The sequence below is a fragment of the Scardinius erythrophthalmus genome (assembly GCF_964197995.2).
Source record: "Scardinius erythrophthalmus genome assembly, chromosome: 10".
NCBI lineage: Eukaryota > Metazoa > Chordata > Actinopteri > Cypriniformes > Leuciscidae > Scardinius > Scardinius erythrophthalmus.
This window is the reverse complement of record NC_138230.1, coordinates 39,279,558-39,304,960: the sequence shown is the minus strand read 5'-3', so window position 1 is coordinate 39,304,960 and position 25,403 is coordinate 39,279,558. Positions and strand designations below refer to the sequence as shown.

General features: G+C 36.9%; 1 protein-coding gene across 1 annotated transcript; it reads right to left on the bottom strand.

Moving 5' to 3' along the window:
• Positions 1-1,843: 1,843 nt before the first annotated feature.
• col9a2 (procollagen, type IX, alpha 2) lies at positions 1,844-23,921 on the bottom strand (the record flags this gene model as incomplete). The annotated part of the gene is made up of 32 exons (XM_081375639.1): positions 1,844-2,509; positions 2,590-2,667; positions 2,758-2,946; positions 6,872-6,926; positions 7,947-8,093; positions 9,113-9,145; positions 9,238-9,282; positions 9,412-9,447; positions 9,842-9,913; positions 10,445-10,498; positions 10,583-10,636; positions 10,725-10,778; positions 11,532-11,576; positions 12,055-12,108; positions 12,639-12,692; positions 12,782-12,835; positions 12,942-12,995; positions 13,082-13,135; positions 13,740-13,793; positions 13,945-13,998; positions 15,448-15,501; positions 16,169-16,225; positions 17,506-17,556; positions 17,893-17,946; positions 18,163-18,216; positions 19,397-19,420; positions 19,634-19,669; positions 19,953-20,006; positions 20,793-20,855; positions 21,568-21,603; positions 22,423-22,497; positions 23,850-23,921. 32 exons carry the CDS (start codon positions 23,919-23,921, stop codon positions 2,304-2,306), a joined length of 2,076 nt encoding a protein of 691 aa, XP_081231765.1. The 3' UTR covers positions 1,844-2,303.
• Positions 23,922-25,403: the final 1,482 nt, after the last annotated feature.

Below are 25,403 nucleotides of genomic sequence, written 5' to 3'. Positions count from 1 at the left end.
GAAAATGCCTTCTTGATGTCAGAGGCAAATGGCCAGACCTGTTTGAGCTGATAGAAAGGCAACAGTAACTCAAATAACCACTCGTTACGACCAAGGTCTGGAGAAGAGCATCTCTGAACGCACAACATGTCAAACCTTAAAGCACATGGGCAACAGCAGAAGAAGACACACCGGTGCCACTCCGGTCAGCTAAGAACAGCAAACTGAGGCTACAATTCACACGGGCTCACCACAATTAGACAATATAAGATTGAAAAAAAATGTTGCCTGATCTGATGAGTCTCGATTTCTTCTGCAACAAACAGATGGTAGGGGCAGAATTTGGCATAAACAACATGAAAGTATGGATCCATCCTACTTTGAATCAATGGTTCAGGCTGCTGCTGCTGCTGTAATGGTGTGGCACATATTTTCTTGGCACACTTTGGGCTCCTTAGTACCAATTGAGCATCGTTTAAACGCCACAACCTACCTGAGTATTGATGCTGACCATGTCTATCACTTTATGACAACAGTGTATCATCTCCTGATAGCTAATTCCAGCAGGATAACGCACCGTCACAAAGCTCAAATCATCTCAAACTAGTTTCTTGAACATGACAGTGAGTTCTTTAAACTCAGATTTTTCCTATTGTGATTTTTAGTGTGAACACTATACACTATTTATTCTATAAATTGGTGTTAAGTATGTTTTTAGCTATCCAGATGAGTGGTAGACAGTATTGCATGATAATGGAGAATATTAAGACATATCAGACCAGTCGGAATCAAGTATTCCACAGAGCTGTGTAATAAAAAAAATATAAAGGAGTAATACAGTTTTTCTGCTGTCGTATCCTTGAGCAAGAAGGGTGGAGACAGTTTAATGGGGTTTTTTTTTGTCAAAAATGACATCAACTCATTATTTCCTTTGCTTAAATTAACAACGATCAAGTGCTTTGGATGAATAGATACCGTAGCATTCATGTGAATTTAATGCATGTTGCTTTTCATCATGAACAAGGCTACATATCAAAATGAATATCTTTTATTACAACAAAAAAGATGTCAGATCCAGAAGAAAGAACGTTCAAATCGTTTAAACTGTTTAAAGAAAGTTAAAATCATTGTTCCTCTCAGATGTTCACGATACAGAAGAACATTGAGTTTTACAAAAAGATCCTCTTTATTGATTGGGGTAAATCTGAACAACCAGACAAAAAAAAAAAATGACGAACCAAAAAAAAAAAAACAATAAATAGTTGTTAATGAAGATAATCAGTTCTTCTCTAAGTACATAACACAGTAACTTGGAAGTGGCATACAGGTTTGTAATTCATTTGAGCAATGTTTGGAGTCTGATCCTGAATGCCGATTAAAGTCATTAACTTTGGATCTGTTTCATATTCTAAACCCACCCTTTCCATACAAAATTAAAACACATTTACAAAGATTTACAGCATGGAATCAATGATAAAGTTAATGGGAGCACGCCACCATCTCACGTAGAACAGATCAAAGGCGATGCTTCATGGCTCAAACAGGGACATGGGCTGAATCCGAAATCGCCCCCTGAACCCTCATTCACTATTCCCTACGTTAGTCCACTAATACGGTTCACTTGAGCGAATTCAGACAGCTGTTGAACGTACATCGGCTGTACACTCATTATGTCGATGCATTGTGGGATTGAATGAGTGCACTCAATAACGTCCACTACGTTTTGGACACTACTACAAATGGATGTCCGTCAAATAGCGCCCTATTTGGGGGTATAGGGGGCGTTTCGGATTCAGCCATGGTGTATCAACTCGAGCCGAGGAAGCGGTTTACTGAAGCATAAGGTAAATGAATCTATTAATAAAGTAGCTTTAAATACTCTTTTATTGGTTCAATTAAATGGGAATTTCCTGGCTTGTAAAAATCTTGCCATCATTTGCATAAAACAAAAATATTAGTAACAAAAACAGCACCTTTGTTTGAATGTCATTCTCACAGCTCTTCTAGTCCATGGTGCATGATGATGATGTCATCGGTGATGTCACTGGCAATGTTCTCACCTCGCTCTGTACTGTGAGGTGGGACAGAGCAGCATTGGCTAACATTGCCACCTTAAAACTTCCTTTCCGTAGATGTCAACTCATACATATGCTATCCTAACACATACAAAAATAATTCACAATGTCAGGCAACGGCTGTTCCCTCCCCCTCACAATGTGTCCAATGAAGAGAAGGCCTGTGTGCTCCTCTTTCCATGCTTCTCTCCCCTTTCTTTCTAACTCTCTCTCTCCCAGATGTTCTTATGCCCCAGTAGAGGGCTTGATTTAAGTGGATGGGCCCTTCACTGTTCCCGCCTCTTGTAGTCTGGGAGAAGTGTAGGCTGATGCTGCCAAACATGCAGCTGCTTCACAAAATCCAGGAAGACCAGAAGGACCAGCTTTTCCAGGGCGGCCCGCCTCACCCGCTACACCCTGTGGTCCTCGCTCGCCTGGCCTACCATCACGTGCCACACCGTCAAGACCTGGAGGACCTGTGAGAGAGCAGGATGGGCCGCTTAATTAACCAACGCACCTTCATGGGACTTTAAAGGTCGGCGTAGTTTGAACTTACCTGGCAGTCCAGGTGGTCCCGTTAGGCCAGGGTGTGGGCGTCCAAGATCTCCTCTTTCTCCCTTTGCACCCCTCTTCCCTGCAAAAACAGAAACATGGGGATGATATATACAGTTATTAGGTTAACTGACAGAATTTCATCGAGCTACATTTAAAAGTTTTTTTTAACCTTTAAGGCCAGTGTTTCCTATTTGTCCTGGGCCCCCGATCATGCCAGGAACGCCACGTCCGCCTGTCAGTCCATGAGGACCCTGAGGTCCCGGAGGACCTGGTGGTCCTGGAGGACCTGGAGGTCCCATCACGCCTGCTCCACCAAGTACCGCTCTCTTAGCGCTCACTGCTACCGCCGCTAACTTTTCTGTCAGAGGAATAGAAGTAAAATGAGTTCAGGCAGCATGTATTTTTGCATTTATGAACAAGAGACACGGTAGTGGAACGAAAAAAAAAATGCAAAAAGTGTAGAGCAGGGGTGTCAGACTCAATTCCTGGAGGGCCACTGTTCTGCAGAGTTTTGCTCCAACACTAATTAAACACACCTGAACCAGCTTATCAAGGGATGAATCCAAAATCACCCCCTAAACCAGGGATCAGCAACTCCGGTCCTGGAGGGCCACTGTCCTGCAGAGTTTAGCTTCAGCCCTGATAAAAACTCACCTGCCTGTATCTATCTAGTAATCCTGAAAACACTGATTGCCTTGTTCAGGTGTGTTTAATTAGGGTTGGAGCTAAACTCTGCAGGACAGTGGCCCTCCAGGATCGGAGTTGCTGATCCCTGCCCTAAACCCTCAATCACTATTCCCTACGTAAGTCCACTAATACTGTTCACTTGAAGGAGTGAATGAAAACGAGTGAGCGGATTCTGACAGCCGAGTGTACAAGCTGTGCAATCTGGGATACAATGAATGCACTCGATAAAGTCCACTATGGTTTCGGACACCACTACAAATGGCTGTCCTCTCAAATAGTGCCTGGGGCATATTCAGGGGCATATAATAGGGGCGGATTCAGCCAAGGTCTTCAGGATTGCTAGAAACCTCCAGGCTGGTGTTTTTGAGATGGTTGGAGCTATACTCCGCAGGAGTGGAGTTTGACACTTGATCTAGAGAGCAAGGTCTTCTTTTAACTTTAGCACTGCATTTTTAGAACACTGTGCCATGCGTGCTGTAAAAGTCACGAGACACGAGCGCAATGGAAAAACGTGTACATCTAGATCTAGAGTGATCCTCAATCCTGTTCCCACAGATCTGCACATTTCAGATGTCTCCCTAATCAAACACACCTGGTTCAATTCATCAGCTCTTTAATAATCATGACGATTTCTGTGGTCGTGGCTCTTAAAAGGTGGTCCTACGTCATACATTGAGAGGTTCAAAGATGGCAGTTGTCCCGGTCTTGCGACCAAAGATAGACTGCGATAATTTTCTGACAGTGTCAGAAATGTAGCATGATCATCTCACAGTGTGTTTGCTGCTACGACCTACGTCTACTGACTAGCCAATAAACATGCAACATGAAATGGTGTATTGATCAACTTTTCATGGCAGTAAAACTTAAAACCACTTACCTAAAGCTCCATTTGCAAAACTGGCATGCCAAGTTGGCCTCTTTTCCCTAGCCATGACTGCGTCCAAATTCTCCTCTTTTTTTCAGCATACATAAACACCACAATTGCCAAAGTGCGATTCATCGTGCTCTATTTGTTTACCATTAGCTCATGCTAATGACATTTTATTATTCTACACTAACTTGCGTTGTAGCCTACGATTCAATAGGTATCATCATCGCACAGTGTACACACGGCGTACCCAAGTTTATTAGATCCATGTTGTAAAGTGTGATTTGTAATGATCTGCAGGAGGCATAAGAGACATACAAAATCTGCAGTGTTGAAGGTACTCCAGAACCAGGATTGGGAACCACTGATCTAGAGCATGTTTAAATAAAAAAAACTATGCAAAAGCAACTCAGTGAAGTGCAAAAACATGAGATGCAGGTCTAGAGGTACATAAAAAAAAAAAAAAAACTTGACTTGAGTGCTGTGTTTTAAAGCTCCAATATGTAAAAAATTTTGACCACAAGAGGGCGCAGTTTCCAGCAATAACAAAGGCGAAGCTTGATGACGCTATAAAGGAAGTAACGATGGGAGATGTCGTTTTTAATGCGTTTTCACCATCTAGCGATGTATCTAAATGGAATTAATGAATCATGATCACGGATGAGGTAATATATTCGTTATTGTATTACCTGTATGTCTGATCGTATTATTTTATGTCATCATAATTAATGAACTGCAACGAACGTGAAATGTTATGCTATATTATCCCGTTACAACTTACAGCTATTTGTCATTAATTCATGTCTATTAAAATCATCTTTACTGTAACAATTATGTTATTTGTACAATAAAAAAAAAAATGTGATTTGCTTACCTGTCTATCAATACACTCGCGAGAGCAGAGTCTCTGTCAAGTCCAAGATTGTCGCGCAGCTCTCTCCATCTCGAAAACGCCTGGCCGATATTTATCCAGGTTTTATTCCTTCGTTTGTCACACAGTCTGCGTGTATCCGAATATGGACGCTTTCGTTTTGTTGGCACTTCAATACTCGCCAAAGAGTAATCGTGATCCTTAACAGCTATAACCATACAGTCTATGGCTATAACGCTATAACCACCACTTCTGCATTTGACCATGTGATGTTCCGGTGTGGTGGAATATCACATGGTCCACACCGGGAAAAAAGGATAATGCGGACATTGCGTCACTGAGAGGCGACATTTCTTTTCCGGGTCGGACAGTTATTTAAAATCGGAATTTCTTCGGAGACTTTTGAGATATTGTAAGTACACAACTGGAGGAAACATATCACACTGCACTGTAAAAAAATTCTAACCCTCCAAAATCAAAAATTTCAAGTGACCGATAACATCTAAATTTTTCAATTGGCCCAAGTGAAATTCTGTAAATTATCAAATTAAATTTACAGAATTTCACTTGGGCCAATTGAAAAATTTAGATGTTATCGGTCACTTGAAATTTTTGATTTGGGAGGGTTAGAAATTTTTTACAGTGTGTGCAAGTTATTTTCGGAAATTTTATTACAAAATTGTTACATATTGGAGCTTTAAAAAGACACTGCGAAAGACGCAAGAGAGCCAAAGAGCGTGATGCAAGTGCAGTGTTTAAACACATCCATCTAGAGACGTGTTTTAAAAAAACGGAACATTTAGTTTTTTCATGAGGTGCTTTAGTGCGCAAACGCTGCGCTGTTTTCAGGCGCAGTCCAACTTTCCTGTAGAGTGCAGCTCCATTCCTGATCAAACTCACCTGCCTGTAGCTTTCTAGAAATCCTGAAGACCTTGATTAGCTTGTTCAGGTGTGTTTGATAGGGTTAGAACTAAACTCTGCAGGAAAGTGGATCTTGAGGGCCAGAGTTGAGAACCCCTGATCTAATGCATGTTTAAATAAAAATCAAATGGAAAAGCAAATCAGTGGAATGCAAAAACGTGAAATGTAGGGCAGTGAAAGTGAAAAACGTAAGATCTAAAGATGCATTTCTTTAAAGTGAACTGCGTCTTAGAACGCAGTCTCATGTGCAGCAGTCAAATCCATCTAGCCAAATTTACAGTGAAAATCAATAGAGGAGTAGCACAGGAATGCAAAAAAGTGTTCTGTGTGGAGACTCAGGCACTCAACCCTGAAAAGAATCGCTGCAAATAGTGTCAAACCTTCGCTTAGGACACAATCACATCTCACCGGGTGCATCATTGGGTAAATATCATTAAGATAACCACCCAGAGCTGGACGTTCATCTGTTGTACCAGTTCTCAAGGTGTCACACTGACAAAATCTCCACATCTAATCTGATTCCCAATGGGGAACGAAAGAGAAATCTTTCCTCTCGCTTCACGTGAGTGTGTGGCTGTATAAGCGAAGGTACTGTGTGTTTGCAATCGCAAGGCTGAGGGATTACATTGTGAAACTGTGGGTTATCGCGGGCAACTTCAGGTCATCTCTCTCTTGCAGAATAGAAGGCCAGAGAGCATAGCCTGACAATCCCAGAGAAAACAGAACCGTGTGGAAGTCAATTTGGAGCAGCGGATAAATAGTGTTTGGCAGGAAAGCTGTCCCTGAGGAGTGATGAGTTGCAGATTGATACATTCTGAAGGATGAAGAGTACTGTAGATTTAGAGCGATAGATTACAGCTGCCCTCTTTCTGACACACTGATTTCAGCCAATTTGGATTGCAGCCATTTACGGAAAGAACAATGATTGTTTCTCACCTTGAAGCATCTTGTAGACCACCTCAATGATGTGTTGATCCGTAGCATCACGACCCTGAAAAGAGAAGTCATAGAAATGATAAAAACACTTGAAGGGATAGCACACCCACAAATGAACATTTTGTCATCCTTTATTCTTATTCCAAACCTGTTTGACTTTGTGGAACACAAAAGGAGATATTTAGAAATGTCCAAGCTGCTCTTTTCCATATAATGAACATAAGTAGTGACCCCAGCTCTCAATTTTTTTGGAAAAGGTGGACTTTGGACAACATGGTGGATGGTGAGTAAATGATTTCATTTCTGGGTGAGCGTGCAATCCGACGGGAAATCGTGTTCATGAGCTAATGTATTAAACTTGTATTAACATTAGCAGGAAACTGTGGTATAAGCTAGATCGATATTAGAATATCATTTTAATAAAAGCTGGATGACTTGTGTCGCTAAATGGCATGCAGGTCATTTTAAAATCTATTGTTTAGTGGAGAAAATGCTGTATTACTGTTACTACAAATAAAGCTCTTTCTGATTTTGCTATGTTAGCCACTTGACAAAATAGTGTTGTCTCTGAGGCGTGGTACAAACGCGGTAAATCAAGAAAACGAGATTCAAACAATAAGACTAAACGTTTTGAGATATTAGTTTTCTGTCAATAAAGGTCTCCAAACAGTGGCTCACCTGTCTAATAAAACACATATATTAAAGCATCTTTGGTGTTTCCATGGTTTCTACGGAAATCGAGGGTAACGTGATTTGACGTCATTGACAGGCGAGTCAGCGACGCAATGGCACGGGCCGTTTCACTGCTTAAAATTGTGGATTTCTCTGGATTTAAACGTTGGAAACATTTGGGATAATGTAAGTACACATTGTTCTAGTGGATTTTTTAATCCAAAAATCGTACATACGAAGAGTTTTCATTATTCTCTGCAAGTGTTTCTACTGTAACCTGTCTGGCTAGAGCAATACTTTAGTTTTGAGGCATAAAGTGCTGTTCTCTGGTAAACAGAATTGTTTGCTGGTTAATGGGAAAGTTGTGATGGAAATTGTTCCTGAGGTTTTGTTGAACACTCACAGTTGTTCCTTGTATTCCTGGCATCCCTGGAACTCCTCTTTCTCCAGGCAGGCCACGTGGACCAGGTAAGCCTGATGGACCCTGGTCTCCTGGTTTCCCGGGATCTCCGGTGGGGCCGTTGTGCCCTTGATCACCAGTCACACCTTGCTGTTGATAGAGGCAGTCATTGAGAAAATAAAGAAACTGGGATGTTCACTATTGATTGTACTAGGATAATGCTTAAGTAAAATAAAGCGTTATCTTAAAGGTAAAGTGTGTCATTTCTGCACCACTAGTGATACAAAATGAGAAAGCAAAAATAATTTTGAGATTTTCAAGTGGTACTTTTGAGGAAAATTGGCAGATTATAATATATAATAGTATAAATTAAGAATCGGTTAATTTGGCAAAACATATGAAATTACAAAGCAAATATCAATTGCAAAACAGATAATAACAATTATTAATAATTGTATTTATTTATTTCATGCTTTAGTCTGCCAAGATAAAAATCATTAGTCTGGTAGTTTTGGGAAAGTCTGAGCAATATCATATTAAAGATCATTTCCAAACAGGTTTCCTGAACATGTCCCATAAACCATGTTAATTATAATTTATATATTACTATAATATTGGCTAATATTTAGAATTAGATTTTATTTTATATTTTCAGTTTGTATTTTAATTCTAGTTTGATTATGTAATTGACATTTTCATTCGTTTGTGTTTTTTTTTTTGTCAACTTATTTTTATTTCGTCTAGTTTCCAAGACAACATTTCTAATTTAATTTGTTGTATTTTTTAAGTTTACGTTTTCTACCTAATATTCATATTTATTTTATTTCAGCTTTATGTAAATTACCTTTTTTTTTTTTAGATAGTTATAGTACTGCCATAAACATGTCCGATTTACTTCCTTCCATTATAGGACAAAAGAGTAGTCCCGCCCCTAACTCACGCCATTGGTTGGGAGGCTTGGGCCAAAAGTACACATGTCAGAATGGCTTGTGTAAAAGTACTGACAAAACTGGGGCGGCATGACGCATTTCAAAATAAAGAACTGACACAATTCACCTTCAAGATAGTTTTTCATGTCTTGTCCTATTGGAAAACAAACAAATAAAGCTGAATCTACCTAAATTACGCATTTCACTTTGCATTATCTGTGTTCTTCATGCTGTCCTTACCTGTCCCTTAGGGCCAGGCTCCCCAGATTGTCCCTGTTAAACGGAGAAACGCATTTTTAAGATGAACAGAAGTCTTCTGGAACCAATCTATTAAATAAATGTATCAGACTACAAGACTTATTTGCCTTCTCTCCTTTCTCCCCAGCCAATCCCTCTACACCAGGATTACCCTGTGAAAGAAGCGGGTGAGATCCATCAATGTCACCTTAAGTTGTTATCTTTTGTGATGTGGACTGTGATGTATGGCTTCTATTCCACTCCATAAATATGTGTATGTATTTTTCTGAGGGTGTACTCACAACGTCTCCCTTTGATCCCACTTTGCCTTGGAATCCCTGTAAGTAGATGCAATTGTACATCAGATATCTCTCAGTGTAAGCTCTAATGGGTACAAATTTATTGTTGGTAATATCTTATTTTACCGTAAACTCTCCGAGCACACTAAATCAACCGGCTTTTACCGCCATCATTCAGTGTATTAAACGGCAAGGATATTGTAGATTAAAGGACAACAAACATTAAAGTGTCCATAAGAGGATATTTCATATTGAATTGAGGGGTATTATTTGGAAACATGGACATGAATTATCAAAGAGCATAGATGTCCTCTACTAGAAAAGTCAAATCATGAGTGAAGATTGCCCCCATGTGGTCAGACCTCATCACTGTACCAGTTTAAATAACCTCAGTTCATTTACTCTTAATTACTGTGTTCATATGGTCACAAACCTTGTCACCCTTAGTTCCAGTTAAACCCTGACCACCTGGGACGCCCATGGGCCCTCTCTCTCCCTTACTTCCCTGCAAGTAAAACATACAAGATAAAAGTGAAAACATACAAGATAAAAGTGAAAAGTGAAAATTACAAAAAAATCCTGATATTTCTAATATATATATATATATGTTATAATTTATTTTTATTGTTGCAGTTTTAGGTTCAATTTACTTGATACTTTTATATATAATGCATTATAAAAGTATTTGTAATGCATTAATTATGCCTTGTAATACACCTTATAATCCCATGTTATTATACTTAACTTTATATTTATAAAACATTATAATACTTAACATTACATAATACTTACTTATTCATTGTAACACAAAAACATATTATATTGTAACTTTGGCTAAAATTATTAAAATATATAATGCATTGCAATGTATATTATGAATACTTTTATAATGTATTATATATAAAGGCCTCAAGTGAAGTGTTAGCATTTATTTGAACAAATCCTTCAATTTCCAGGTTTTCAATGACCCTGGGAACCCTGATTATAGCAGAAAAATAATGAAAATAAATATCTGATGAATGACCACAAAACTTACAGGTAGGCCAACAATACCAGAAGGCCCAACTGGTCCTCTTTCACCCCTGTCACCCTATCGGTCGAGAATAAATAGGTAAGAAAAGAGCGTTTCATTCAATGGTAAATGCTTGATTTGTCAATGAGGATGGAAACTGACCTTTGGCCCTGGGACTCCCTCCATGCCGGCTTCACCTGGAGGACCGGGCTCTCCCTGAGAGAAGGACAAACATAATGAGAAGCCAAAAAAAAAACCCTTTTAGATTATTTGTAAACCAGTGTCCTTGAATGATATGACATACTTGAGGTCCTGGAGGGCCTTGTGTTCCCATCAAACCGCGAGGGCCCGTCTCACCCTAAACACAAAAGAGAACAAATATTGTTGAAAGGATAGAATGAAGCACTAGTGGATAGTAAGTGCAGGGTAGATTACTTACAAATTGTAGTCTGTTACGGATTACAAATTTCATGATGGAAATTGTAGTAACGTAATCCATTAGATTACAGTTTAAGTAATATATCTGACTACTATTTGATTACTTTTGACCAAACTTGTATATCACATAGATCTGAATTTGATTATTTTGTATTACATTGATAAAAAAAAAAAAAAAAATACAAAGAGAAAGACAATATATTACATTCTACAAAAATGAAATGAATTAGGGGTTCGTGAGTTGATGAAAAGCTAATAATTAAATCATAAAATTGTCAAAATTTAAATTAACAATTAACACTTATAATGTTTTGATTTGATTTGTTTACCTGCATGTCAATGAAAAAAAGAAAAATGTAAAATTGGGAAAATCAATAACTTATGAATAATTGACTGAATATATAATCATGTAATCAATAAAAAAGTAACTTTAATCATTTTTTTTAAAATAATATAATCTAATTACAAATACTTAAATTTTGGAATTTAATCCAGATTACACATAATCTGTTACTTCCCAGCACTGTGGATAGTATTGTATCAACTGACATCCTGAACACCAAACACTAGTTTATAGTTCAACAACAACAACAACAACAACAACAACAACAACAACAACAACAACAACAACAAAAAACGTGTAGAAATTCATAAAATAACTGCATGATCTCACCTTAACTCCCAATTCACCCTTGGCTCCAGGCATGCCAGGCAAACCCTACAAAATATGAAAAATAGCATGCAGCATGAATGTAGTGACCTCTGCAGGCCTCCGTGGAGAGCTTCACGTCTGTCCTTTACTTTGTGCTGATATCAGAACAAGGCTGCAATAACTCATCCTGTTAGCGAGGGCGCCTGTATTATGGCTTGCGCAGGTACGTTGTGATGTTTTGTATCATAACCAGCATGCTCCATTACCCCAAGTCACCAGGAGAGTCATGTTTGATGATGATGAATAGTTAATAGGAAGAGCAATTTCAAGGTGGTTTAAGCTCCAAAATAGTGAGGGCAAGAATGTCACTCTGAGACTGTAGGCAGAAAAACTTTTACTTTTTATATGTAATGATCCTCATTTAACAAAGGGAATACAATGGACAGATGTGAGGAAGATGGGGAAAGGTTCCATGAACCTTTAATGATGATAATTACTGCGTATATGATATGGAAAGAATAATGAAGTATGAAATTCCACTTACAGCCTCTCCCTGTGGACCAGGAGCTCCAGGTCTTCCATTTTGTCCTGAAGCACCCTTAACAAAAAGAGATGTGCAGCATTCATTAATTCATTATATATATATATATATATTTTTTTTTTTTTTTTTTTTTTTTGTCATATATGAAGAGTTCAGATGCAAAAGCCTCTAAGTGCCATCTGAAATTTTCTTCTAGAATGGTAATTTTTATAAACCTTGTATATTTAAGTTCAGTAATTTCACTCAAATGACAATAAATAGGTAATTTGCATGGCCATTTAAATGAAATTATTGAACCTAAATATACAAGCTTGATAAAAAATGATCATTCTAGAAGAAAATTTCAGATGGCACTTAGAGGCTTTTGCACCTGAACTCTTCCTCTATTTTATATTTTGTATATATATATATATATATTGCATTTATATTGGATATTATATATTGCAAAAATAACCCCTTCTGGATGAAATAAGACTTGCTCACTCTTACTGTGCATTATGCGTTATCTTTTACATATGTCATGTGTCTCCTTGAATAATGATGGCTGGTGAGAATTGATTTAAGAGCTGAAAAAGAGTCATCCATACCTTTATTCCTGGGATGCCAGGAGTGCCATCTTTTCCATCAATTCCTGGAAGACCCTGACAGGGAACATTAATCAAAAGATTAAGAGCATAAGTTTAGCAGACCTGTTTTAAATTGCATTTAAATTGGCCATCTTTTAACTTACATTCTCTCCCTTTTTTCCCACCACTCCCTGAGGCCCTCGTATACCACGTTCTCCCTACAAGAATGAATAGATATATGGATGAAAACTTTGATAACTTAACATGTAGAATGATAAATGAACGCCTGGATGAATAGATGTGAATAATATTATTAATACTTACAACATCACCTTTGTCACCAGGCTCTCCAGGTGGTCCCTGGGGTCCTTCTTCACCCTGCATTGCACAGTAAGCTTATAATTTAAATGTATTTTTGTCAGTTATGAGAATGAAATGTATTTACACAAGACTTTCAGACTTACAGGGCGTCCAGGGATGCCGATTGGTCCTGAAATGCCTTTGTAACCACGTGGTCCCTGTCACAAAAGTGAATCACTTTAAAGTTTTTACAGATTGTAAAACAAAGTCTGTGGAGATTTGCTGTCCTACAAATATAACTGAAGTTGCACAATGTTTGTTTACGTTCCACTGGGTTTTTTCAGAATATAATAAAACCCATGTATGCAAATCAAGCCGATGTACAATTCAGTGGGGGAGCTAAAATTCACAATAAGTTATATGTTATTGCTTATTTCACTGATAATGTCTAAATTTAAAACCGCCTGGCAAAATTATCATCTCATCTCACACACAAAGACTGTGTAATAAAATTAACCACATATTTGATGGACCAAAAACACCCATCCTTAGATGGTTAGATACATACTGTAGCTTTCATCTAATATTTGTATAAAATTTTATTTTATTCCAGCTTGTATGGAATCTCGGTTCTGAAAAAAGTCCCCCCCCCCCTCCCAACAAGCTTCCATAAGCTTTAGTTTGATTAACAAAAAAAATTGTTTTAGTTTTAACACTGATGGACACCATCTGCTATGTATCCTTTTGTAGGCAACAGTCAAAAATCATATTTAGTGTTGACATAAACAGATTACAAGTAATATTTCGGGAACTGTGACTCACCATCTCGCCTTTGGGCCCCACCATTCCCGGATATCCTCTCAGACCCTGAGGGCCCTAAAGTGATTGTGGTAGAGAGAAGCAGACATTTTATTTCACAGGTGATCTTAGGACCTTCGTAAAACGTACTGCTAAAATTACTCGCAATGATGTTACAGCAACATAGGCTTAAATTATAAAATAACCCAAACAGAAATAAATACATTACTGGAGGGCCTGGTATTCCCTGTTCACCAGAGATGCCGAAATCACCCTTTGTACCCTAAGGATGGAGAATACAAGGATGAAACACATATTTACATTTGAAAGAAAGAAATGGCCTTTTATTTTGGGATATTGTGTGGCTTGTCGCTTTGAAGTTATTTGTTTAAATATATGACTAATTTTCGGATATGTGTGTCCTGGATTTGATAGGAAATTCTCATTTCAGAAGCCATTTCACTTTAATATATGTCACAATAGGGAAGAAAAGACTGTCACAACTTTCATTTCATGCCGACTTTAAATTCAACACTTTCCAAAGACAGTCGTGCTCTGAATTACGGGCAAATCCGCTCAGTCCCTGTAGTCCATTCTCATGTCCTTGTGGGGCTCATTAAGTCTGATTAATTCACAGGCAAGTATCTTCTCAGTACCTGCCGGCCCCCTATTTCCTTTCATCTGGGTCAATGTGTTCTGTCTGCGAGTCACACCCAGATTAGAGGCAGTTATACGCCTTGAGGGGCTTCATTAGCTCATAATCCTGCTCTGCATGCTGGATGATGGAGAGACTGGGGCCCTTCAAAGCATGATCTGGATGCGTAATAAGAAACATTGTTTATTTTACTCTACCAATTTATCTTGTATTTTTCTTGTTCTACATTGTGTGATATGAGGTTTATTAAGTTTAAAGTTGGAATGGGCTGTGTCCCATTTGTCTTTTTTATGAATCAGGAGTGTGCTCACATGCGCCCCTTTGTGGTTGCAAAGTGTACACACCATTTGGCCTCCCTGTGAGCCTATTACTAAAATAGAACAATCATAATGTTTAAAGTCCCTGTAAAGTCAAAAGTAAGTATGTGTTCTGAGTTTGTCACACCACAGAAAAATGTGTTATTAGCCACCCAGTAGTATGAAGTAAGTATGAAGACAGGTCAGGTCACCAACATAACCAATCTTTAAATAACTTTTTCAAAATAATTGATTTTTTTTATTATATAAATATGTTAAAATATTTTATTATTACGATTATTATTATTGTTGTTAGTAATAATAATCATAATTTATTATAAAAAATATATGTGTATATATATATATATATATTTATATATACACATATATATATGTTGTTAATAGTAATAATATATTTAAAATTCTTAAAATATAAATGAATAAATTATAAATTGTATCTGTATAATTAATAATAGTACATTTTTATATTTAAAATAAATACAATATTTTAATTATTCAATATAAATATTAAATATTTAAAAAATAGTATTATTATTTTTGTTGTTCATAAGATGATTTAAAACTATAAAAAAAAATATTAAATTATTGTGTGTGTATATATATATATACATACAATGAATAATACTATATATAATGAAAGAGTTGAATTATTAAATATATAGATATTAAAACAATTAAATGATAATATCACTATATATTAAATATATTATTATTAATATTATAACAAGGATTCAGCTGATCATCAGGAGGAAAAACATACCAATTTTCCAATGCTTCCTGGATCTCCCAGTACGCCAACTCGACCTTTATGTCCCTGTGAAGAAAGTAATTTCAGGATCAGCCATTAATATACCACTTTGTAAAATATCTTAGTAAACTAATAGTTCCAGTCCCAGATGCTGATGGGTCAATACATCATTCCATGCACAAGTGTAGTAAAGCTTTGATGCAAAACACCTTTGCGGTCCTAGCAGAAGGATGGCACTTAGTTAATTTCCTTATGTAGTACATAACATTTTATCTGAATTATTTTTAGTTTTGCTAAATATAAAAGCAATAAAGCACTCAAAGCTGTGCTATTTTGCGAATAAAGTCACTGGGGTTGCATCTTGACCCTTGCAATGCCCTTAAAGGGATATTTCACCCAAAATTGAAATTTCTGATGCATTTACCTGAATTTATTTCTTCTGCTGAACACAAAAGATAATTTGAAGAATGTCGGTCACCAAACAGTTGATGGGCCCCATTGACTTCAACAGTATTTTTTTTTCCAGTACTATGGAAGTCACTGGGGCCCTTCAACTGTTCAAAATATCTTCTTTTGTGTTTAGCAGAAGAAAGAAACTCATATATGTTTGGAACAACTTCAGGGTGAGTAAAAGATGACAGAATTTTCATTTTTGGGTGAACTATGCACTTTAGTCATGTATTTATTCCCAAAATAGAAATCTTAGAAAAATATAAAATTCAAACTTACTAACCTTCACTCCCTGTAGGCCCTGAGGACCCTTCGGCCCAGGTGGACAGTTGGTTGGACACTAGAACACACAATGGCAACATTGGATTAAAAAAGAACAACTCTAAATCACACAGGCTAAACAATCACTGTCAGATCTGTTTAACTCAAACCATCACAGCTGAGTGAAAAAGGGCAGCAAGGGCTCGGAGATTTTTTCTAGATCTCAGATCACCAGCCCTCTAATTGCAGTAAATGGATGATAAGGATTGATCCAGACAGTACAGGGCACCAGCTGGTCTCTAGGCCGGAGGAGAAGCAGTCAACCAGTCTGCCACGTGATCCCACAAGCCCCAGTGCTGAGCAGACTCCTGGCAGGCTGGCTGCAGATCACAGCCCTGGGACTCGCTGGGATTCCGGATCCAGATAGGTGCTAATGGGCAGAAGCCTTTGATGACACCCATTTAATGAAGCTCATTAGGAAAATCTATGAACACTGAGATCAATGAGGGGTGTGAAACGTATAACAGGGCAAACTCTGAGAGAAACTAAATACAGAGCAGGGTAGATTCAAAAATAAGAAAGCCAAAAAGAAAATTCAGATAAGAGCAGTTTGGAAGACTTAGGGCTGAATTGTGAAGGATTATATACAGCGCATATTGATCTTTCAATGTAAAGACATGATGACAGAATTGTGAAAAGAGTATCAAATTGTTGTTTATAGATTTCAAACAAATATATAAGTAAATTAGCTTTACTTTTACACTTTACCATAAATCTAGGGAAGGGTTTCTCAAGCTTTTTTTAACCAAGGACCTCCAAATAAAGCACTGCGAATGACACAACAACATTCTCAACAATAGCTTTTATATGTGATTTTTTTTTTAACAAACTTATTATTGTGTTTTTTAGTTTATGCATAAAAAGCTTAAGTTTTTTGTCTATTTAAAAAAAAATCTATAAATATTAACAAGAATATATAAAAATATTATCGTCCTATCATCTTCAAAACAAGTCAAGAAGATTTTGAGGATTTTTTAAAATTTTTACTGGAAAAACAAGTCAAAAAGACGCATTAAGAAAAAAAAATGCATTAAGAAGTTTTTTTCTATCACGGTATAGCCAATTTTCTATATATCGTACAGTATCATTGTTTCTTTTTGTGATTATATGATTGGCCTTTCATTTATTCCCTAATAAACTTTAACCTCCATTTTTTTAGGAGCTGACTGGTTTTGTTTGAGGCTTAAAGCTCTTTAATTACTGTGTTTTTTTATGTCTATGGAAATAATGAATGAGAATATACTTTGGAATTCAGACTGAAAAGTTGTGGCACATCATGGTTTGCAGACACAACCTTACCTGAAAGTCAGCGCTGCCTTCCTCTAAACCCAAAAACTTTCCAGGCGGACCCTGAAAATGACAATGACATAAATAAATTGAGAAAGACGATATAAATGCAGGTGGCTTGGAAGAAATAAATATGTTTGGAGAGTTTATTTATCATGGAGTGAAAAGGTTCTGAAGCAGATCCCAAATGGATGCCTTCAAGAAATGAAATGAAATAGAGTAGAAAATGAAATATAACGTACGCCGAAAAATGCAGTGTGAGACGAGATGTCATTTTACACTGTTCTGACACTGATTTATTATCAGCCCTACAGCTTTATACACAGAATTAGATTTTGTGGTTTCACTTGAGAAGACTACATTTCAAAGTGAAGTAAATGAAAAATTACTGTGACTTACAGGCTTGCCTGAAGGTCCGGGTAATCCTGGAGGTCCAGGACTTCCCAAGACACCCTGTGATGAGAGATGTGAGTGCAAGCAGACATCAGTTCAGTGATCCATTTAATTAAATGGGTTTACCGAGTGATGTTTTACCACTGAAACTATTTATGCTACAACGAAAACAGTTGTCTTAGCTAGTAACAAAGGTTAAGCATGAACAGCATTCTTAACCAGGAAAGATTTGTGTACTATCATGTTATTAGGAAAATGTATTCGAATGAGACCCACCTTTGGGCCAGTAGGTCCAATTTGTCCAGGAAGTCCAATGGGGCCTGGTGCTCCCTGTAATGAGATTATGAACAGTGAAATTAGACACTTGTTTATTAATCTAATACATAATAAGCGTGTGCTGTCGAATCTAAGAACAGAAGAAACCTATGTGGGCTGAGATCCCTGAAGGTTTTGTAGGGTTTGCACTGCAAAAAGCTTTTGGAGCATGCAAAATAGTTTTCAACCAAACAGTAAAAATGCACAAATCATCCTCACTGAACTTGCATGTGAGAAAATGTTGAAAAAACAAATCACTTTGTACATCTGGTTAAAAGTCAAAGCTCCTATATAATTGGCATTTGCATATTCATAGGGCATGATTTACTGGTGCATGTTATTCTATAGCCTAAAAAAAATTTTTGTAATCTTCTCATTCATGGCAATTCTTTTGGCTGACATCACAAATCCTTTGGTTTCAACCCCATCCAACTTCCAAAGATCCCACGCTACATTTTACTCACTATGGCCTGGTTCCACAGATAGGACTAGATTAAGCCAGGATTAGGCCTTAATTTAATTAGGACATTTATATAGCTTTAATAAACGTAACATAGAAAGAAAAAAAAAAAACATTACTAGTGTGCATCTTGATATTTTAAAGCTACACTGTGTAGGATTTTCTCCCATCTAGCGGTGAAATTGTTTATGACTATCAACTGAATATTACTTTCTAGCCCCTCCCATTCCGAGAGCGTTTTAACTCCTACGGTGGCCGTATTATTTCAATTATTTTATTATTTTCAACGAGTAATCTCCCCCTCGCATTCGTCACGGTGCCACTGAGTGTAAAAACGCGAAAGGCGAAGCTTGAATTTCCAGGTATGTCCCTCTTTGGCTAATGTATTTTCAAGATGGAGGCGCAACATGGCTGCCGCCATTTGAGCGACTCGCTCGTATGCATTCTAAATAGATTCTACGCTTACGAGAATACTTGATTAGTTGGTAGAAGTAATTACACATTAATGAGCACATATCATTTTGAAAGAACTGTTTTTTGCTAAGAATCAAATAAATAAATTACACAGTGTAGCTTTAAGATATGTCAGTGCAAGTTGCTTTCAGTCAAAACAGCTCAAACATGTAATTTAGTCTGGGACTAGTCTTTTAAACCTTGTTTGTGAAACCGCAGGATTGACCCACTTGAAATAATAAGGATAGGGAAGTAAAATGGCTTATTAATTGGCTTACTTACAGCAAGTCCAGGCAGTCCGGGTCCCTGAGGGTAAAAATAAAATAAAAAATGATTAGCAACAGAGCTTGACTGTAGTCCATTAGCACTGGAATACAGCACATTGCGTCTGTAGAAACACTTTTCTTTTCACACAAGAAAATTTTACTGTTTTGTGTACTGCGTCACCAGTTTTAGAAACTGCAAGTGGTGCAGCATTATTCTTGTTCAACAAATTCCTTACATATGTTTTATACTTACAGGTCGCCCTGTTGGTCCAACCGGCCCTGGCTGACCCTGTGAAAATGTAGAATTAGACGTGTTCCATTCTTTATACACTTTTAGACTAACAACGACTGAAAAGATTATATGTTATTTATAATACCCTCAGTATGCATACATGACATTCATTATTCATGATATTCTTATCAGTCGTTGTCCTCTATTATCACCTTTTCGACATTTAAATATATGTTGTGTGTGTTTGTATTGTGTGTTGGTTGGCCAACTGATTGCCCACTAGAATAGAGTAGATTGTGTGAATGCTATGGAGCATTTATATAAAATATAAATTCCTCACCTTTGGTCCAGGATTACCACGAGGACCCCTCTCACCCTTAGCACCAATCAAACCCTGAAGAGATAACAGAGGAAAACAAGCCTTCAGAATAATAATCAGCCAATAATAATTTAGAATTATTCACTGAGTCATGTAAACACTTCTAAGATGATTCAAAGGGTTAAGCAGGTGATTTAGTTGGGGACACTAAATATTCAGCAATATGCACTGACACTAGCAGATGAACTGAACTGAGCTGGATGATCACATCACTGCTTTATAGCTAAATTAAACTCATTCATTGATGAACTTTACGTAATTCTTTTTTAGAGCAGAATTCACTTTGCATCACTGATTATTATTTTCCTGTAAAGATGCTTTGAAACAACCTGTATTGTATAAAGCGCTATAAATAATGGTGACGACTTGATTCATAAGCAGAACATTTAATTTGTGAAGATCCATGTACAGTATATATTCTCATTGAGTAAAAATGATTTAACGATACTTTTGTACATAGACATCTTACTATAAACAAATCCAGTGAGGGGAAAATCAGGGACTGGCATTCCAGAACAGATTAAGTGGTAAATCCAATAAGGAATGTTTGCTTCTTAGCATGTGACTGAGAAAGTCTTGCTCATTAGGACCAACATCTCTTTTCTCAGTCTCATGCCAACATTTCAGAGTGTAGGTGTGAATAACCTTCACCAGAACATGATTGCAAAAGCCATTATTCATTATGGATCAAATGTGTTGATTGAAAACGAGATTTAGCTCCAAACTACAAACTTAACTGCTTTTTTTTATGGCTGAGCTACAATATAAATATGTAATTCCTGCATTGTAGGTGTCACTCACATCAATGCCATCCTCCCCTGGAGATCCATCAGGACCAGGTTCACCTGCCTCTCCCTTTTGACCCTGTAAAGTGATTCACACATGAAAATGGTAATATACTATCACTACTTTGAGTTTGACTTTGGTGCAAAATAAATGCATTTATTTTTATTAGATAAATTGGTTCCACTTTATTTTAATGTGTCTCTGTGACACTGTAATTATACATTTAAGTACAGAGGAATATTAAATAACTACATGTCCTTACTATAGGGTTAGGATTAGGGTTTGGTTTGGTTTAGGGTTAGTTGCATGTAATTATGCAAAATCTATAGTAACTACATGTAACATATGTAACAATGACACTGTAAAAAAAAGTGTTACCAATAAATTATATATAAAATACTGTTCATATACAAAAGTTTGGGATCAGTAAGATTTTTCATTTAAAAAAAGAAATTAATTATTTTATTGAGCAAATATGCATCAAATTAATCAGAAATGATTTTACTTTGTTCTATTTCAAATGCTGTTCTTTTGAACTTTCTGTTCATCAAATAATCATGAAAAAAATTATAATAAATGTTTCTTGAGCATCAAATCATCATATTAGAATGATTTCTGAAGGATCATGTGACACTGAAGACTGGAGTAATGATGCTGAAAATTCTGATTTGCATCACAGGAATAACCTACATTTTAATATATATTAAAATATAAAACTTTTATTTTACCTTGAAATGATTATGTAAATATATCAAATGGACATTTATGATCAACTGTGGTAGTCACTTACTATTTGTCCGGGAGGTCCAGGAGGACCCTTCTCACCCTGTAAAAGGGAAATGCAATATTAACAAAGATGGACTGGGAAACTGTGACAGTATAAAGTATGGGACAAATCACAAAAAAAAAAAAAAAAAAAAAACAGACACTACAATACAATTTTTCAACTTACTAAACATAACTTAATCTGAAATATTCAACCTCAATTCTCACAGCCCTTGCAAAAAATTGCATGTTAGCATAGGCCTATATAAAATGTCAGAGAAATGTATTAAAAAATTAATAAATCAATGAATGTATGTGAAACTCCACCCACAAAAAAGCTCCTGAAAAGTCCTCCCGACTAAGGTCAGATTTACAGTATTTTGGGTGTCAGAGTTCTGTATATTTCCCTATAGCCTATGCATATATCACTATTTATGACTATAAAATCTAAATATCCTACAGTATTTGTAGAAGCTCATGGGAGAATGCTGGGATCCTGTTTCTGTTTTTTCTATGCTCTGCATCAGTCGGGCTCGTTGTATATCCTGCTGAATGTCTTTATACTGAACCCCGTCTAGGCCACAACCGTATCAAATAACCAACATCTAGCTCTCTCTCTCTCTCTCTCTCTCTCTCTCTCTCTCTCTCTCTCTCTCTCTCTCTCTCTCTCTCTCTCTCTCTCTCTCTCTCTCTCTCTCTCTCAATATGGGAAAGAGGCAACCCTCCAACAGAACCCTTTTGTGTGATTATTTTTATTTTGTGCGCCCTCTATCGACAAGATTTTGGTAGTGCAGAACACGGGGCCCATGAAACAAGGTGCACAATGACTGTCTTTGTACCAGCTCGACCTGTGGTGCAGCCAAGCGGCTCCAATACTCACATCAATGCCGTCGGCACCGGGCGTTCCAGCGGGACCAGGGGGACCAGGAGGGCCCTGGGGTCCAGGTGGGCCAGTCTAAAATTAAACAGAGTTTCAATTTCATCAACACTGAAGCCTTTACATTGATGTACACTGACAGTCGCTTTAAATATAAACATGGTTCTATATTTAACTTCCGCAAACCTAGCAATTTATTATAAAATGTTGTGTTAATAATTAAAAAATGAAACCCCTAATTTACTAAATTAGTCAAATCTCTCTTGTACGCAAGCCTAATTTTGGATAATAAACAAATAAAGCCTATATTGTTCTGTAATTGTGACCTCAGACAAGCATTATTTATATGCTATTATAGTATTTATTAATATATTTAATGAGATCATTTTTATATTTTCAGTTTTCAAATGTTTTAGCAATTTTGTTATGTGCTTTTGTCATTTTTATTCGTTTTAATTTTTTTAATAGTTCTATTTATCTTTAATTTATTATGTTTTTCAAGCATATGTTTACATCTTATTTTATTCCAGCTTTAGTCCAGCTTACTGAAAATGACTTTTAGTTTTAGTTAACACTGCAAACACTGCCTCAGACACGTCTACTTGCTTAAATTTGATAGACAGAACAAGGTTTGTGATGAAAACCAAATTAAAGGCCTTGGCTAGATGATCAGGGCATCCGGGGTGGGAAAAGAGAGGCTGGGAATGTTTACTCAGACCCTCCCCCATTCAGCATCAAAGATAGATCTGTTTTTCAATGCATCAGTTTATAAGATGGTGGACTCCAAAAACAGTACACATTCATTGGGTCCATTGCATTTTATGCATATGAGCTTAATGCATGCGTTTTTCCCTGAGGTGGTTCATCTAAATGTAACAAGTATGTGTTATTCTGCTGAAAGCAGTTTCAGGTTGTGTCTGTTTGAATAGCAGCTTCAGTGTATTTTCAATGGGCTCTTTGTAATCTCTCCGTCTCTACCTTCTCCTCTCTCTGTTTATTCATCTGATGTTTACTTTCTGCTTCATATTTTATTCAGCAGGTCTCCATTTACTCATTTCAGTTACTAAAATTGAATTGTTTAAGCTTTCAGAATCAAAAGATAACACTGCTGAGTATAGTATAATTGCTCAATACCAGGCCTGCATGCTGTTTAAAGCCACTTAGGTAAACTTTTAGAAGATTACACAAAAAAAAACCAACAACCTCAAAAGTCTAAAATCTTGCAACTTTGAGGATCAAAAGTTTCCTATAAACTACCAAACTAGTCAACTAATGTATGAATTTGATCTAAATGAATAAATATCCAGTCCCATCCACAGTAAATCATATCTCAATCCTTAAGATGTTCTCCGAGATACATGATCTCATACTTGACAGCAAAACCAAGATCATCCAGCATCAAGAAAAAGTATAAGCGCAGCCAAACTCACCACTTGCGATAAGGCCAAGCAGAGCGCCTGCAACAGGACCAAGCTTCTGAAGATCATGAAGGATCTAGCCATGGTGAAGATTCACTATCGTCCCAATGGTTCCTCCAAACCTTGCCACCCTCTCTCCTGGCTTCTCAGCCCAGGATGGTGGATCCAGGGAAAAGAAAGGTGTGTGTATGTGAGTGTGTGCGCTGCCCAGGACAGGGAAGAAAAACACAGTGGCAGGGACCTGAGGGGAGGATTGAGAGAGGTGTAACCCAGCCCTACAGCCAGCCCCTGAGAACTCAGGGAGCTCAGAGAACCCAGAGAACACACTGAGGACCGGACAGACCTGAGAAGCCATCGCCCGCGCAGGAGGCGGAGACTTCTGATGATTGAACATGCAGACAACAGAGCTCTAGAGGGCTAACTTTCTCACGCCCCATTACTGAATACCTTAATACTGTAGATTCTTGAATATGCTGGACATCATGATGTTGATTTAGTGGACGGTCTGTGGAGCTTCTGGACGCAGGAATGTTTGTTTTTGAGGCATAATAAACAGACACTAATTTCTGGATTATAGAAGGTTTGGAATGTATGTAACCCCAAAATGTACAACACCAGTGACTTTTCTTGGGCATTTTTGCAATGACATTAAGCTAAATGGCCTCAAGATCATTTTTAAAGGATGTGTGAAGCAGGTCTCCTAAAGTTCACACTGGTGTAGTGGTTACACCATTAACCGTTCATCAACATGTTCCACAAAGTCTAAAGTGACCAGAAAGTGTCCAAAAACAGGGTCTCAGGGTGGATTTATTTTTTTAATAAACACATTTCTGAATGGGCATATACCTTAAAGTCAAAGTTATTTATTACAGTCCAAACGCATGCTTGTGACAATAGTAGTATTAATAATATACTATTATATTTAGGCTATTAATGTTTTGAATTAGTTTTTATTTTATTTTTGTTTTCATTTTAGTTTGTTTTAATAATTGTATTGTGTTTTTGTCATTTTATTAGTTTTTGTTCTCTCTCTCTCTCTCTCTCTCTCTCTCTCTCTCTCTCTCTCTATATATATATATATAATTAATTAATTAATTAATTAATTAATTAAAATGATTAATTTATAATGAAGGCTATTCAGATTCAGTTCAATTAACAAAAATGTGTTGTGACAGTGGAATCAGCAATTAAATAGTAAGTTTCAACAGAATATTAACAGTAAAACAATATTTAAACAAACCCTTTGTTTAATGTTTGAAAAAAAAAAAAAAAAACACATACGCAGCGTTATGTGATAGACATTTGTTTTGTTTTGTAATTGCCATGTGGAAACTTCCCTTGGTATGAAAAATACTGAGAACACATTTCAATATTTTGGCTAAAATATAGGCCTACCTTTATCATAGTCGATCCTTGCCTGTGTGTAGCCCATCGGTGTGATTTTAGTGCTCACAGCTAGGCTGTAACTTACTAAACTAATTTGATATTTCCAACTAGGTGTTTAAAACCAATACAAAACCACTGCTAGGGAAATCACAGGGGAATGTAGTTTTGACTCAAAACCTT